At 33.6% G+C, this 17,099-nt stretch overlaps 1 protein-coding gene across 2 annotated transcripts; it reads right to left on the bottom strand.

Annotated features, from left to right (window-relative positions):
- Nucleotides 1-891: 891 nt before the first annotated feature.
- LOC136031202 (uncharacterized) lies at nucleotides 892-14,207 on the bottom strand. Of its 2 annotated transcripts, none has more exons than XM_065710566.1 (3): nucleotides 13,843-14,207; nucleotides 7,803-9,219; nucleotides 892-2,485 (listed from the first exon to the last, which is right to left on the bottom strand). In XM_065710566.1, the coding sequence occupies exons 2-3, from the start codon at nucleotides 9,204-9,206 to the stop codon at nucleotides 2,123-2,125; spliced, it is 1,767 nt and encodes a 588-aa protein (XP_065566638.1). In that variant the 5' UTR covers nucleotides 9,207-9,219; nucleotides 13,843-14,207; the 3' UTR covers nucleotides 892-2,122. The 2 variants fall into 2 exon arrangements, with proteins under 2 accessions (XP_065566638.1, XP_065566639.1); XM_065710567.1 differs by lacking the exon at nucleotides 13,843-14,207 and adding an exon at nucleotides 12,764-13,162.
- Nucleotides 14,208-17,099: the final 2,892 nt, after the last annotated feature.

The following is a 17,099-nucleotide window of genomic DNA, read 5'->3' as shown; positions in this document are numbered from 1 at the left end:
TGCAAGGTCTTCTGATGGCATTTCCTGCTTAGGCACTATCCTACGTTGTAATTGATGCCACAGGTTAAAAGTTTATGGTGAAGGAACACATTGCGAGGATACCTTTCAGCTGCTTCAACTTGCCCCGGTTTCATGTTAAAATTCTCGTCAAAATAGAATAAATGCTCGTGTAATACTAAAAAGCGCAACTCTTTTTCAGTTTTGCTCACTGGTTTTTTTCACAACGGAATATAGAAATAGAAAATTTAGACGTCTATGCTCTATAAAGCTATTTCAGAGTTAACTTGTGTATTTGAAGTTTCCGAAATTCCATAAATGGAACAAATTTGTCTTATTTAATTTGTTTCTTATTTTTTTACTGTGAAAATAAGTTATTCTTCAAAAATTGACATTTAATAAGCTTGAGCATACCACACAGAAACAATTTCCATAAGAATTTTATGTTAAGGAATCGCATAACCCAAAGTATGCTTTAGTAGCCTACACATTGCTTTGAAAATTGATAATCTTAGTGTAAATAAAAATCTTTATTTACCGCTGTTGCAAAACCACAATTTTTCGCCAATTTCAATATAAATTCAAACGTTCACGTTTCTTTTAAGGAAAATTGTGCATGTTGACCTCGTAATTTATAGCCCTATCCATGTACTGATATAGATTATGTACAGGAACACTATAATACGTATCTAAGATTTATTCTTCAGTTATTTTTCTTTCATTTCTAAATTATTGAAAAAATTTTGATTAAAATTGTGCTTTAATAGAAAAGCTTCTTAAGACATTAAAACTCGATATATATCCAAGTCAAAGAACTTGCAATCTCCTTTTTGACTTGGACTTTGAATTTAAAGAAATGTCGAGGAGCAAAACAGGAAGAATTGCATGGAAAAAAGTTTTTTCTTCAAAGAAGTATCAAATAAGTCTTAAACGAAAAATGTTGCTTTAGATTTGACCATCAAAGTCACTTGCTTTTTAGTCTGCCAACATGGACTTGATGGAATTTTTATACGTAAAGAACTTAATGTCATTATTATTTAACTGCAATAACGTCAGCACAGTCATTTTTCAAAACACTCTGAAGCCACTTGACACCCAGTCTACGTGCGCTCCTGAGTGTATTTATATTATAAGATACGTGTCTGAGCATAGGGAGTGCAAATAGTAAAGAATATAAGAAATGTTTTAATCAGTCTAAAAAACAAAATTTCTTTTTCATGAATTTCTGATACAAACAAGATCACTTTGTAAAAATCTACGCATCAAGGATGGTCCTACCCGAGTGGATTGGTGCGTTGGATTTGGGATCCTTCGTTTGAGAGGACAAGGATTTGAATCCCAGTGTATCTAATTATTTCGTTTGAACAGGGGTCAGTACCAAGACTCTACAACCTGAGCCAGTGTTGACCCAGCTCTAAATGGGTACTTGGAGAAACCTGGGGAAGATGAACAGGGAGGCTGTGCGAAAGCACAGGGTGGTTGGCCCCCATGCCCCTATTGCACTTCCTGGCTGAAGGGCCAAGAAACAGAGATTAGCACCGCCGGTATGCACTGTAAGGTCCAATGCCGTATTCTTTACCTTTACCTTTAGCATCAAGGATAGAGACAAAGCTGATAAAGCTACAAAAATATTATAAATAAACTGTTCTGTTCCACATTCATGCTCCATAATTTCTGCTGCTATATTTTTCAAACTATTTTCTATTTTGTTTTTTAGTACAATAATAATAGCATCTAGCTACATTAATATTATAAAAATATTAATGCTATAATAATCTCAATATCTATAGCACGCATCACATGTGTCATGGGCTACAAATCAAATACAATTTCTTGGCGTGTTTTGGGGCAGTTTTCTCTTTTCTTTACTATTTATATACTCATGGTAAATAATTCTTTTATTAGAAAAATTAATTTTCGTAAGAAGCTCATTTTTTCCTGCATGTGTTTTGCGTAACTATTAATTATTCACGGAACTATTATCCTCCTTTTTTACAATCGGCTGCTCTAAAGCTGTTATAAATTACCATCAACATTTATGAACTGTAGTGTATATGCAAACGAATAATAATCTTCATCACTATCCTAAAAGCCTTGTAAATCTTTATCAAATACCCAAAATAATTTATTTAGCTTCCTTAGAATAGATGAAAGATTCTATTCCAAAGGTGATAAGCCCAAATAGTAAGCCAAAACCAAAAACATAAAAGATACCCTGCAAATCTTCCATTGAGAAAGCTACTGTTTCTTCGGCTGTTTCTAAAATGCCTTTCGGAGTTGCTATTCGTCTATACGTATCAATGGCTTTGACCTTCAGATGAATAGAAAGTCCTGCCTGAGATATTCTTAAGGAAATGGGATTCAGTAGATCTCGAAGAACAGAATCATTCCTGACAAGAGCACCAATATGAAAAGACTTCAGGTAATCTTTCATAAGTTGTAAGCGCGGCTTGCCGTATTGATCTGTATATCGAACCATTGATTTAGCCTTAAATTGAAAAAAATAATATACAGTCTACATTAGTGGGATCCATGTATATTCGAATAGGATGTTAAAAAAGTGTCTAGAATATGATGCTTGCATTCAGAAACGATTTTTTTTAATTTATAGTTTATTGAATTTTTATCCCGAATAATCTAACGCTTCACAAAAAAAGAAATCTGAATTCTAATTTAATTGACAGGAAATACAAGAACAAAGAGTTTTCAACTTATATAGATAAATATAAAGTAAAATATAAAGTAAAATCCACTATTCAATGGCACTTGCAAAAATTTTGGATTCCCCTCATAGGTTATCGATCTCTTATTTCTTTGCTGTTCACTACAATAAAATAACTTGTGATTAAAACGAGTTTCAACTAGCCTTGATATCCTTGAATACCATTTTTTATAAAATTTCTCTTATTTTATTTGAAGAAATATACGTAAAATCTTCCCAAAACTTCTAAGATAACTAGCATATAACCCGACGGCTCATACTATAGCTAACATTGGCTGACGGACTAAGACGTGCTTTATTTCAAAACTTTTATTACATTACTCCTATTTGAGAGAATTCTGTGAAGCAATGAGAAACGATGTAAGCCAGCGTTCCCCCTTGTGTTTCCCCCTACGGAAAATTCACATGGAAAATTACTACCGCAGAAATCCCCCCCCCATGGGAAATTCCACAACACACAAAATGGAGAAGGCAAACAAAATAAATACCTAAAAGAGCACATTTCGATGTCCAAATTGTCTAATTCTTCATGAGCATTCAGATAAATATAGGAAAGAGTCTAAGCGAGATAGGAGTTAATCTTTAATCTCCCTTCATTTAGACTGAGCCTCGGTAAAGGTACTGCTGGAAGACACCCATCTTTTTATCTCACAAAACTTTTCTTATTTTATTTTGAAACTTTATTTAGTTAAACTGATTTGCCTCATATTTCTCAAAAATTATATGAAGTCATTTGTAAGTACACATCATTTTTATGAAAAAGTGGCGAGAGGCAAGTGACTCAAAGAGCGCATTTAATGCCCAAATATTTTAACCCTTCATATAAATATGGAATGAGTTTTGGGGAAGGAGGAGAAGGAGGTAGAAATTGATATTTAACCCCTCTTGATTCCCGGGAATACTTTTGGCATATGCCTCTGTTATCTGTACTGGGAGGGGGTTTACAAAAAAATTCTTGGGGGATGAAGGGTCAAGTACTACCAGGGGCTTTGTTTTCACTGGTTTTAAATGGTAATTTTCCTCTGTATAAAAATATGTAAATGTGTTTAAACATACGTGTACAATGTATTTCAACATCAGAGGAGTTTCCATCAATATGAACAATAATACCTGTCTCCGTCTACGCGAATTTCTTAAATAAAATTTTTATGAAAAACTTATTCAACAAACAACTGTCCTTCGAAAAATTTGACTAAATAATCAAATCTTGTTTAAAATTTTACTTACAATCGAACATTTCAATTTTCAGGCAGAAAACTGACAAAGTGGAAAGCTACCAACCAATTTACAATAATTGGTACATACATTTCAACAGAAATAAATCGTACGTCTTTTGGCTGGTAGCCCAAATCATGTCTTGGTTAAAACCTAGCATGATTTGAAAAACAATCAAAAATTCAGTTTTAAAAAATGACTTCCTCAGCTGAAAGTAAGGAATTAAATTTAGCCTTGAAAAAAATAATAATTACTTCGTATATGAGGGACTACTCCTACCCAAAACCTCACTCTTCATGCTAAAGTTGGACTTTTTGCCACAATTCTGTAAAAACTACTGCTAAAACACAAGAACTTTTGAATTGGAATAAGAAACTTTTTAAAGATCACTGCAGTTGGTAACAACTCATTCGATTACAACTGGTTGAAAAGCAGGCTAGATCTTCAAAAGGGAACTGAAACTTCTAATTTCCAGGAATGAGCCCCCTCCAAAGTCTATTCGGGCCACCCTTCCCATTGAAACCATACATCCTGCTAAGGGGTAACTTGCATAGCTTACAATCCTTCTCCCGGGGGCTATATGGGAGTTGTCAAACCCGAGGGCACGGTATGTGATCTTAGGACTATTTTCAGCAAGGTTTTGGGTTCTTGGGAGTAAGTGAAATAAATATTTAGTGAGTTTAAAATGTACTTAGTGGAGTTTACTTTTATCTGTTTGTGTTAAATTCTTCAAAGAAGTTTTGTATTGCCTGGAAGCATTGTACTTTGTTTCTTGAGTTTTCTCTTGGGTGATAATTGTATAGAATAAGCATTGGAGATTCTTCATCAATTAGAACTTCCCGCAGTTAGTTTTTCAATCGCTTGATTACCACAGGAGGTAAGGATTCTCGACATATTGGCACATACATTATTCCATAGATAATTCCAGTACTACAAATCAGAAGTGTGTCAATTTTTCATGCAATCATATTTAACATAGTTGCAGATCTAATTTATCAAAGCTACTGTGTCTAAAAATGGCAATGAAAAGATTTCTAATAAAATTCGCATGTCAAAAAGTCAATGTTACATTGGTAGGAATCAACGTGTTCATAAATTAATGACTTCACTAATAGTCTATTAAAATTGGGGTTTTAAATTGTGGTATTAAAATTGTATAGCAAACAAATTGCTATACAAATGGTTCTTTCTCTATCCAAATAAAAAATATGTGCTGATTCTCGAATCGGAAAAGTTTACTGCTCTAGCTCTTTTTCAAAAATTTGAATTTTTTTAGGTTGAGACAAAAAAGTGTTCTTTTTGCTTGATCTTTTTTGCTGATGAACATGAAACTAAATGCTTAAAGTCCAAAGAAATGTTTGGGGTTTATAGCTTTGAGAAAGAGTGAGGTTGGGGGAGAGATTCTAGCAAAATTGTGAAAAAATCGGTCAATCTCATACAAATTGCTAGACAGTTGATTCAGTCACATTTCGACTAAAAAAATGGACTGATTCCAAATCTGAAAAGTTTCCCGCTCTAGCTATTTCACAAATTTGAGTTTTTCTTAAGTTGAGGGTGAATTTTTTAATGTAAAGGATGCCGTCCTGAAAAGACAATTTTGAATTTAGGAAGTGGTTTAACATCCCTAATACATCAGAACATTGTAGCAACTTGGACTGAGGATAAAGAGGGTGATGTAGTCTCCGAGGCAAATTTGAGGCACATAAAAGTCTGACTTTTTCGAAAGTCGTCATCGTCCACGAGTTTTGAACGATTTTCGCGTCTCCGATTCTTTGTCTGAAAATTCTACTTTCTAATTGATGCTGGTGAAGGTTTGCGGTAGATACGGAGGTAGATTTGAGGTACAAGAATTAACGAAAAATCTGATTTGTCAATTAAAACTAGAATAAGTCCTGAAAATTTTAACAGAATCGCTAAAGTTATTGTTCAAAATGTAAAAATATTTATGGTGTCCGAGTGATAATTTTCTTTTATTTATTGTTTTTTATTCAAACTAGAAAAGTACCTGAATATTTTAAAATTAACTAGCTGGAAAAGGTTTGATGCTGAAGCTGGTAAAGGTTTGCGGTAGATACAGAGGTAGATTTGAGGTATAAGAGTTAACAATATATCTGATTTGTCAAAACAGCTAACTATAAAGCTAATACTTCAAACCAAAGACGCTCCAGCGGCCATCCTATGTTTATACAACAGGCAACAAAAACCCAAGAATGCGTACCTGGCGGTTTCGCTACTCACATTAGATCTAGTTCTACTATTCCGTATTTGAAACTATAACTATCGGCCACAAAAGTAGGCACAACGGCCTTTGTATGAGTGTTTGTGCCATATAATGAGAAAGCATCCTAGTCCCTTTAAGCTTTCAAATATATGTGCATCCAGCAAGAACAAGATTAAACTATATTGGTTCAAAAGTTCTTTAGAGTGGATAGTTCCTTGAAATGTTAGTCGTTATCTTTTGTTATAAGCTTTTCTCAATGCATTTCCTTTGGCATATAAAAAATTTTGAAGATACGTAAGTACATAGCAGTTACTTAAGTACCTCAGACCTAAGTTCTATCGTATCTTCCAGTGAACCGACTTTAGTTTCTTTACTTCGTGTGGATGCTGATAAAATACGAAAGATCATTTACTGTCCATATCTACATGCGCTACCCTCTTTGATAAAGTCCGACGTCATCTCTTTTAGTGTTTTGTATACTGTTCTACTACAATGATTGATTAATTTTTAAAAATTTCAGTAGCTCTTAGGAGCCCTAGCGTCACCAGATATTTTGAGAAGAAATCTCTTTGAAAATAGCGAAAAATCTTGGATTTTTGGAATTCCTGAAAGAAATTTTACCTAAGTAAAAAAAAATAATTTCAGGAGAATCTTCCAAATGAGAAAACACTAATTTGAAGCTTCAGTAGCTTCAGAAAACACTAAAGCATTGTTGATCAGAAATACTGATTAACAAGAGAGGCAGTAGCTTCAGGTTTGGAGCGACCAAGTGGATATTAACTTTTGGCTAATTGTGGGAGACGGATCTTAAAAATGTTGAGCCTAGATACATGATTACATACATAATAGGAAACAGAGATTTTCCAAGAGGACAAATATTGTTGCTGTTAACGCATCTCAAATAGGCTTAAATTGTCAAAGCATAGACCAGAAACAAGAGACTGCTGCTGAAAAGAAAAGCTTAAGCCAAAATATTTTTTTTGCGAATTTTGACAGGGAGCTAACACTTAGTTGCCCTATACCCCCAAAATACATGAAAGATTAGATAGTAAAAATTGTTTATGATTCTTCAGTGGTAATCTTTTTTTGCTTAGAACAGGATATTCTTGTGATTCTACAATTTTAGTTTAAGAGTCGATTAAGTGCTCTGGCCACGAAAATTAAAAAAAAAATCAAAAAAAGAAAAAAAAAGTGTAGTTTGTCAGTTTGACTTCTAAACTTTTCGAACGTTGAACCTTTGATCAATAATTTAAATTTTTCAGAACAAAGATCTTTCATTTGAAGTAAATAATGTGCATTCAGTGCTCTGGCCATAAAAATAAAAAAAAATAAAAAAAAAGTGTAGTTTGTCAGTTTGACTTCTAAACTTTTCGAACGTTGAACCTTTGATCAATAATTTAAATTTTTCAGAACAAAGATCTTTCATTTGAAGTAAATAATGTGCATAGAGAGGCTCAAACCCTTCCTCTGGGCCTTTGAAATTTTAGATATCTTGTATGCACTAGAAAACTAAGGGATTCTCTTACTTTTTAAGAAACGCAAGGGCATTCCGTAATGTTTACCTAGTGACGAAAAAATTCATTGATAGTAGTTAACCTTTGTCTTAGAAAGAGCTAGTAGCAGTACGTAAAGAACTCAGATTTTTACCTTTAGGGATTCAGATGATTCCATGAAAATTATTTTATCATTTGCAATATCATTTGCAATTTGATCCATATCAATACTAACATAAAATCTTTCCGCTAAAGCTTGCATTATTGGATCAGAAGATTCTTCGAAGCTTCGTAGAAACGAATCACCTGTTGAAACAACAGATAGTCCAAGTTGATAAGCATCTTCAAAAGTTTCTATTGGTGGCTCAAATAACGGTGCTGCTAAATTTGCCAATAAACTGGATTTATAATATATCCCGACGAAAAAATACGCAGCCCAAAGTAGAGAAATATAAACTTTCAACGATTCAGGACTTGCGTTGTTGCTAGCAGAGCTTCCAAAGAGAGCTTGAATATTATAAGTAGCAGCATTAACATAGCCATCTAGGATTCCGACTGGTTTAGACACTACTCTCTTGTAGGTTTTTGATATACTTAAGATTGCTATATAGCAGAATATCACAAAAGTAAATATAATTAGCCATGTTGTGGGTTTAAAAGGGACAATAAGTGATTTCCACTTTGCTAATCTCTTTCGAGGTGGTGCAAGTGCTCCAAACGTATCATAATCATGCGGATAAATATACTTAGCGTATGGTAAATAACTGTGCATGAGGAAGTAGTTTGCGACACCAATATCAACTTCTCCATGTACAATCATTCCAGTGTTGCCTGTGTGAAGTCGTGAATCGTTTGTTGGAGCTCCCCATAATAGGCCATCTGCTGGCTCAATTATTTTCAAATTTAGCTTTAAATATTCTGCATAAATGCGTGCGATGTCAATGTCAAGTCCTTCAAATCTCTCGTTTTTCTCATCGAAGATAATGCTGGGTGGAAAAGCAAACGTACCAAGTCTCATGTTAGATCCTTTTATTGAATTTATTCCAGACTTGAATAGGTTGGGTAGATCGTAAACATCACCTCGTGCTTTTAAGTCTACGTCTCCCTGAAGGTTCTGAATGTGTTGGGAATAAATCTGAGGTCCAGTCTTAGATAATTTAATGACTATTGTACTGCTAAAACTACCGATTAATTTTTTTCCAATTCCCCTTGGATTAGCAGATATGATTAGTAATTTATCTAGAGGTAACAAGATTTTCTTTGAAAGTAACTTGAGCATTATATTTTCTACTGATTTGTTTTTCTCTGGTGTTGAAAGCAAAAGAATATTATGACAATTACTAGGCTGGATATTTTGAAGGGACTTGACGTTGGTAATTCTGATCACAGGAAATTTAAGCTTTAAGTTTGAAATAGGGATTTGACTGATGACAATAATGCAAGTAGCTTCTGGAAACGCCCTTTTTATGAGATTTTGAATCTGTTGTGATGTGTGAACATAAGTGCTAATGTTAACGTAGAAGACAGCCGTTAGCAGCCCAACAGCCAGACATCTCATCTTTTGATGGTACCTAAAAGAGAGACGTAAGAAAGACATTATTCGGTTACTACTAACACGAATACCTCTTACTTACAGTGTCTTCTCGCAGTTTTTTATTCCATTTTTTGAGCCTTTTGTGTTTATTTAAGAAGGTTACTCTTTATTCACTGTTCGTTCATTACAAATGAATGGTTTGGTTTTTCTTAATCTTTGTTTGAGTATGTCCATGTATTTGAGACTTCGACAATTAGTGCAATGTATTACAGAGCTTGACATTAGCTAATAGAGGGGAAGTAAGGGGATGTAGGTGTCGGTATGCGTTGCTTAAAGCCCCAAAAAGTGCATTCTTGGTCTACATTTTTATAACAGCTCCTTTGGATCAATACTTAGCAGTGGGAAGGCTGTTAATATGATGGATATGAGATTAGAGATTAGCTACTGAAGATTATTAATATGATATTTGAAAAAATGGAAGTACTTAGCGATTCTAGAAAAAGTCGAACTAAATCCCTCTATAAGAAATGTGACAGGAATTGCTATTTTACTTATATTTACAATGGTCTGATTTCTTTATGAAGCAAATTAGTTATGTGTATGATGCTTTTTACACTTAGATCTGATTTAGATAAAATTTTAAGAGAAGAATAGTGTGGTTTTAAATAGTGGAGGGGGTGCGTCAACTATGTTTTCACTCTAAGATTAATAATTGATTAGGTTAATAATTATTTTTTTATACTTGAAAGATACTTAGATCCGCTGTCTAGGAAGAACTCCGAATATTTATGAATCAGATGAAAATGATAAGTGTACAGGTCTTGAAAGCATGTTAAATGGTGAACACAAATTATAGATAAGAAACTGAAATTATGCAAATTATTTTGCAAAGGCGGAAACATTCAATATCAAAGGGGAAATTTTACCAAACTAAGAATAAACGTAGTAGCTATAGACATAATGGCTTGTTTTAAATTTGAAACAAAACAAACAGTTCGTGGTAACGAACTATAAGGAGCGACGCGGCTCAATAGTAACCGAAACTAATAAGAAACGGAATTTTGATATCAATAGATATGCGAAAAGAATCTGTTTATTTCAAATATATAAGATTCATCAAGTTTAGTATTACCCCTCAAAGGTTACGCACCTGAAAAAAATTTGCCTTACTTTAGAAAATGGGAGGAATCGCTCCCTAAAATCAAAGGATTCTTATGAAAATTACATTGTCAGATCCAGCGTATCAGAAAAATGTGAAGCAGAGGTTTCAAGCTCCTACCTGGTAAAATGCGGATTTCCTTTCCACAAGAAAGATTTATTGGTTTTCCCCAGGGGTGATAGTATCAAATAAAAGGTCCTAGAATATGGGGAGAGGGCTCAAAAGGAATTAAAAGTTCTAGTACACTTTTTAATTGATCAAAAGATTGGACGGCAGCTAGTCCCCCCCCCCCTCTCACGTCCGTTTTTTCCTTAAAATTATTCAGTCGAATTTTTTAGATAGCCATCTTGTCCAGGATAGTTGAAAGGTCAAATAACCATGCATTTGGAGATAACACGACCCTTAAAGCCCCTGGAGAAAGGTCTTTAAGTTATAAGATTTGTCCACTGTGTACGTATAGTGTTTATTATTGAGAAGTGTGCTTACACTTTTTGGGTGGGTTGTGAGTTTTCTACCGGAGATTTTCTACGGAAAAAATTTTCCACGGGGAGAGATATTTCGGGGGGGGTAGAAATTTTCAAGGGAAAATTTAGATTTGGGAAATTTACCAAAATTCGTATCTGAAATTATTTTATTTGTCTTACTTTCTAATTTGCCGACTCAATTTTACGTGTGGAGATGTTAAAGGTAATTCTCTGGGGTAAATTTCTCCCGGTATCGAATTGTCTGGAGGATCTTTCAGTGAGAAAGGGGGGGGAGGGTATAGAGTCAAATTTTCTGGCATCATTCAAAAAAAGATCGGAAATTAAATTAAAAAAAATCAACTAAAAGTAAGGAGCAATATTACAAACGAACTGAAATTACTACGTTTATGAGGGAGATTGCCTTCTCATCAACACCTTGCTCTTGGCGCTAAAGTTTAAATGTTATCCCAATTCCTAAATAGCGACCCCTGAAACGCAGGGGCTGTTTAATAAGAACAATAAGAAGCTTTTTTTAAATTATCAAACAACTTTAGCCTAAAGAGCAAAGTGTTGATGAGGGGGGCAATCCCTCTCATAAACGAAATAATTTCTGTTTGTTTTAATGCTGCTTCTTACTTTGAGTTGAAAAAAAGCTTTTTTTCTGTAATCAATTAAAAGCATACTGCTTGTTATACTCGATGCGTTGGTTTGGAAGGAGATGATATAACCTAGCAAGGTTTTCACATCATTATCATTATTTCGGAAATTCCCTAATCATCAAACCCCTTTTATGAGATCGGCTACAAAAGTAATGCGTTAATGTGTGCTTTATTCATATAAGGTACACCCAATAAGCACGTTAAAAGTAGGAACATGGTTTTAAGTATTCCTTTGACTGACTATATAAATTGGGCGAAGAGAGGACATTAGTTGTATTGTACTGATACAAGATTGCAGCTATAAATGTAATGGAGGGGAAGACCAATGAAAGCAGTTCTAATTACTTTGGGGTAGCTTGATGCTGCAATGGGTTCTTGCTAACTGCGCTAGTAGAGTTTTGTTGAAAACAAGTTTCACAACGTTTTTTGAAACTTTCACAGAAACTAAATGATCAAACTTTCACAGAAACTAAATGATCAAGACTGAGATGTATCATTTGAAATTTTAGTAGAATATATTAAATTTCTCGGTTAATAAGTAAGATGAGGAATACGGCATTGTACTTTATAGCCCCTAACGGGGGTGCTGATATCCGTTTCATGGCTCTTCAGCCAGGAAGTGCATTAGGAGGTCTAACATTCTTTGCTTTCGAGTTACAGAGTCACACCAGTGACCTACATTCAATACCAAATAACGTACAACATCAAAACTCAAACCCCTGGACAAAGGATTTCAAGCCTAGAATGGCAATCAATCGGCTAGGACGGCTTTGTTTTCTAGGACTATATGTAAATTCAATTATTCCTTGGCGAGTACTTGTCGAAATTTTTTTTAACAAGGGTTGAATTTCAAATTCCCTTCCCCCCCCCCTCTTCTGAAAGAAACCTCAAAATTCAGGGAGCACTAAATTTGCCAAACCCATTTTTTGATAAAGCTCAAGTTTTTTGGTTTAACAGGACATTTTTTAATCACAAACCTTTAGCAAAATGAAAGCTATTTAAAAGAGAAATCTAGCTTTTTATGAGGAAACTAATATAGTCTCCTTACAATCGGTTTTGTCAGCTACATTGCTAAGTGAAAATTCCAAATTTTTATCATCTTGTTTCGGAAGAAGCAGAATTTATACGAGCTAACTGATACACTTAATTTAACTACTACTGAGAACTTGCTATTAAAGACTGACTCTTTAGTTTACTTTAAGTGTATATTAAACAACGAAAGCTACCTAAAATGATTTATGGGTATAAGAAACACTTCTGGACTTTAGCAAATGACATTCACATTCTAAATGTACTTACTTTTTGATCTGGTTAACTAGAAGAGACAGAGATAATAACTCACTTATTGGGAGTGAATTGTTCCCTTAATGTATCTTTATATAATATTGACTAAAACACACACGCCCATACTAACACTTCTGTATTTTTAATTCAAGGAGTGGCTCTTCGTTTTTTTTTAATGTTAGCAATAATAGACATGTCAACATCGGGAATAATGCCACGATTCGACCATCATCTATAAATTTTGTAGTAGCCCCTGTTAAATAACATGAAGTCCAAGCAGCTCATGAGTCGAATATCATGTCTATATTCCTAATTTTCCATTTTCTTTTTAGAATTTAGAGTCATCTCTGGGACATTCTGTTAAAATAGACACTGAGAGGGGCTGTCGTTACCGGTAATCAAAATCTCTAGAATCAATCCTAAAAAGAAATGCATGCATGAAGATTCAAAATTTACTTCAATTAAATTAGCCCAAAATGAAAAGAAACTAGACGCAAATAGTTTTGCAGTCTTTTAAAATTTCTCTAAAAACTCGAGTGCCTTTGCGCTTTCTTGAAAACAAAACGATTTAAGCAATTTCGCTTATAACATGTAATACAAAAGAAAAAAAGCTGTTTAAACCGTCAGAAAATTTTTGTTCGATATTTCAATATATTTGTAAAATATTACTAGTCTAACATTTTGTTCATTTTTATCAACGTTTTTTTTCTTTTTTTATCTACGATCTTTCCATACTACTAGAATATAATGTGGTCAAGAAATCCCTATACTATTTGTTTTAAGTCTTCAGTATAGCAGTTTCAATCTCAAACTTCTGCCGACGTTACTAACGACGTCGCATTTTGGCAAATTCTAAGGCTATCCTTTATGGCCTGTTCGAATAGTTTGTATAACTGTATCGAAGAAGGAAAAATCTTATCAAGTATTTTGCTACAGATCACATGAAAAAGCATCATTAAGTGAGGCGTTCATTTTGCCTTTTGAAGAAAACGTCATCAATGCTTCAAAGAAAAAAAAACAACAAAAGGAGTTCAAAGTACATTCATTGAACTGGCCAAAATTCTGGATGTGTATAGGGAAATTATGGGAATTACCTGTGCAGACAGTGTCTCTTCAATCTCGTCTACCCTCGTTAACGCAAAGAATGAAATTTCTAAATTTAAAGAAAATCTTCGTCAAGATATTCACAAACAGGTGCCTGAGAAATGTCAGGGGACAAAAATGTGATCAATGAACAAATGATTAACACTGTAGTCACTAAGATCTATGATGCAATCAATCTCGACTACAGCGCCAAATTTCCTAGTGTTGAAAAAATGCTAAAGGGCTTCATGCTCAAATTATATCGCTAGAAAACCGTATTGAGATTGTAGAATACCGCAACAATGATCTAGAACAGGAAAGAAGGTTGAATGCTCTTCTAATACACGGACTGTCTCAAACAGGTGGAGAAACACTGACTAATAATGTTTTAAGATTATTTGGTACAAGTTTGTGGATCTAAGTGAAAGAAAAGAGTGGCAGGTTATGGAGTGAGGAGGTTGGGCATTGTCGAAAAAGAAGGAGTTATGAGTAAAGACGGAGTAATCTATATATATATAAAAGTAATTTGTTTGTTTGTGTGTGTGTCTGTCTGTCCGCATATGACGTCTGAATTATTTCATCATATACCAATTCAAAAACGAATGTATTCAAGCCGAAGTAGCTGAGTTGGTAAAGCGTTATGTTCCAGGTTCTAGGTCCGAGAGGTTCCAGGTTCGAACCTTGGCTTTGGCATTATTACAAAAGAAGAAAAATAACTAAAAAAGGTAAAAACTACAAAAAAACTAAAAAGAAAATACCAAAAAAAAACTATAAAAGCTAAAAAACTAAAAAAACTTAAAAAAAAGGTAAAAACTAAAAATGAAAAAGAACTAAAAAAGGTAAAAACTACAAAAAGAAACTAAAAAAATAAAAATAAACTAAAAAAGGTAAAAACTACAAAAAAAAGCAATTCAAAAACGAATGTATATACAGACCGGGACACAGGGAATAAAAAAAACTAAAAAGAAAATAATAAAAAAACTAAAAAAGCTAAAAAACTAAAAAAAAAAACTAAAAAAAAGGTAAAAACTAAAAAAAACCTAAACAGAAAAAAAAATGAAAACTAATCAAAAAACTAAAAAAACTAAAAACTGAAAAAGAAAAAAAGTAAAAAAACTGAAAAATAAAGGAGAAAAAGAAAACTAAAAAAAAAAAAAAAAAATAAAAAAGGTAAATGCATTCAAGCCGAAGTAGCTGAGTTGCTCAAGCGTTATGTTCCAGGTTCTAGGTCCGAGAGGTTCCAGATTCGAACCTTGGCTTTAGCATTAATACAAAAGAAGAAAAAAAACTAAAAAAGGTAAAAACTACAAAAAAAACTAAAAAGAGAATGCTAAAGAAACTAAAAAAGCTAAAAAACTAAAAAAGGGTAAAAAACTAAAAACTAAAAAAGAAAAACTACAAAAAAAAACTAAAAAGAAAAAAAACTAAAAACTAATAAAAAAACTAAAAACTGAAAAAGAAAAAAAAACTAAAAAAAAAGGGAAAAAACTTAAAAATAAAGGAGAAAAAGAAAACTAAAAAAAATAAAAATAAACTAAAAAAGTTAAAAAGAAAAAGAAAAAAAACTAAAAAAGCTAAAAAAAAAGGTAAAAATCAAATAAAAACCAAAAACAAATAAGGAAAAAAACAAAAAATTTGTTTCATCATATACCAATTCAAAAACGAATGTATATACAGACCGGGACACAGGGAATATAAATGCCGACCGGGACACTCAAAGAGAAATTACAGACTGGGTTACCGGGACACAAATGACGACTGGGACGTGTGTGTCGACTGATGTCATGTTTATCGACTATAAATGACGACTGGAACACAGGGACACAACTACAACGGGGACGCCGGGGGGCACAAGGGGGATATATAAATGACGATGGGGACACAGGGAATGTTTGATTAGCAATCACCATCAACAAAGCTCAAGGGCAATCATTAGAATAATGAGGTATAGATCTGAATACGAATTGTTTTTCCTATGGACAATTATACGTTGAATGTTCAAGACTCGGTAAGCCTGACAATCTATTTATATGTACAGACAATGGGATAGCGAAGAATGTTGTATATTCGTAAGTTTTACGTAGTTTAAAACATATATATATATATATATATCTATCTATATTCACAGGTGGGACACAGGGACACAACTACAATGGCGCGTAACTAATATGGCGCGTAACGACCTACGCGCGCAGGGGGGGGGGCGCGAAGCACCCCCACCAGCTAGGTGTTGGGGTGGCGCAAAGCGCCACCCCAACAGTTAGTATCATCATATAATGATGATGTTTTTATTAGGGAGATGGACACTTGAATAGAAAATTTTAACAGTGAATCTATATATTGGGTGATTTTAATATTGACCTCCTTAAAAGTTCAAATCGTCTAGATTTTCTTAATTTAATGATTCCTTCTTTTCTATATCCACTGACAACTATCCCTACACGAGTTACTGGGAAATCGTAGATATTCGTGGGCGGAAATCTACTTGAATGTTAGCATGCCGATGTTTTAATTACGGATGGATCGGACCACTTTTTTCTCATGAGTAAAGTAAAGAATTCCTGTGGAATAATAACCCAGAATGATCATTTAAATAAAAGAATCTTCCGTGATTTAAGAGAAGAAAATTAAAAAAAAAAATATGATAGATATGGGTGATCTAGATTTTCTCCAGTATTTGAAGATGATACATGGGCTGCGTATGATATTTTATTGGACTCTTGCAAATGTATTAAATAAGATGTATCTTCTTAGAAGACCTAAAATGACAAGGGCGAAATTCGCCAGAAAACCATGGATTACTCAGGTTATTCTAAATTCTACAAACCGAGAAAATCGACTTTATAAAGTGTATTTAGCTTAACCATGTACTATTAATTTTAAGAAATTTAAAACCTATAGGAATATCTTGAATGGATTGAAAAGAAAAGCTGAAAAAAACGTATTTGCAAAATGAATTTACGAAGTGTAGAGGTGACATAAAAAAAAACCCTGGAAAACAGTAAATACGCTCCAGGGTCAAAAGGGTAAATGGAGGTTATCACTAAACTACAAACTTAAAGAGGACATTTGACCACACCGAATGACAGAGTAAACTATTATGTAATATTTAAGTATTTTTTTAGCGAGAGTGCAAAACTATGGGAAAATGCTGGGGAAAAAATACAGGTTCCCAAAATAGTTCAATCTGAAGTTCTAGTAAATACTCAAAGGACTTTTAATCCTTGTGATGTAGATGAAGTGGGAAAAATTATCAATAGATTGCATT

Source organism: Artemia franciscana, chromosome 9 (genome assembly GCF_032884065.1).
Source record: "Artemia franciscana chromosome 9, ASM3288406v1, whole genome shotgun sequence".
NCBI classification, from domain to species: Eukaryota; Metazoa; Arthropoda; class Branchiopoda; order Anostraca; family Artemiidae; genus Artemia; species Artemia franciscana.
The sequence above is the reverse complement of the archived record's forward strand: the minus strand, read 5'-3'. Positions and strand labels throughout refer to the sequence as shown.

Excerpts from the sequence above, each read along its gene's own strand:
- LOC136031202 (XM_065710566.1), bottom strand. The coding sequence starts at position 9,206 with ATGAGATGTCTGGCTGTTGGGCTGCTAACGGCTGTCTTCTACGTTAAC. Across the intron at positions 2,486-7,802 it reads AATCATCTGAATCCCTAAAG|GCTAAATCAATGGTTCGATA; the intron begins GTAAAAATCTGA and ends TTTCAATTTAAG.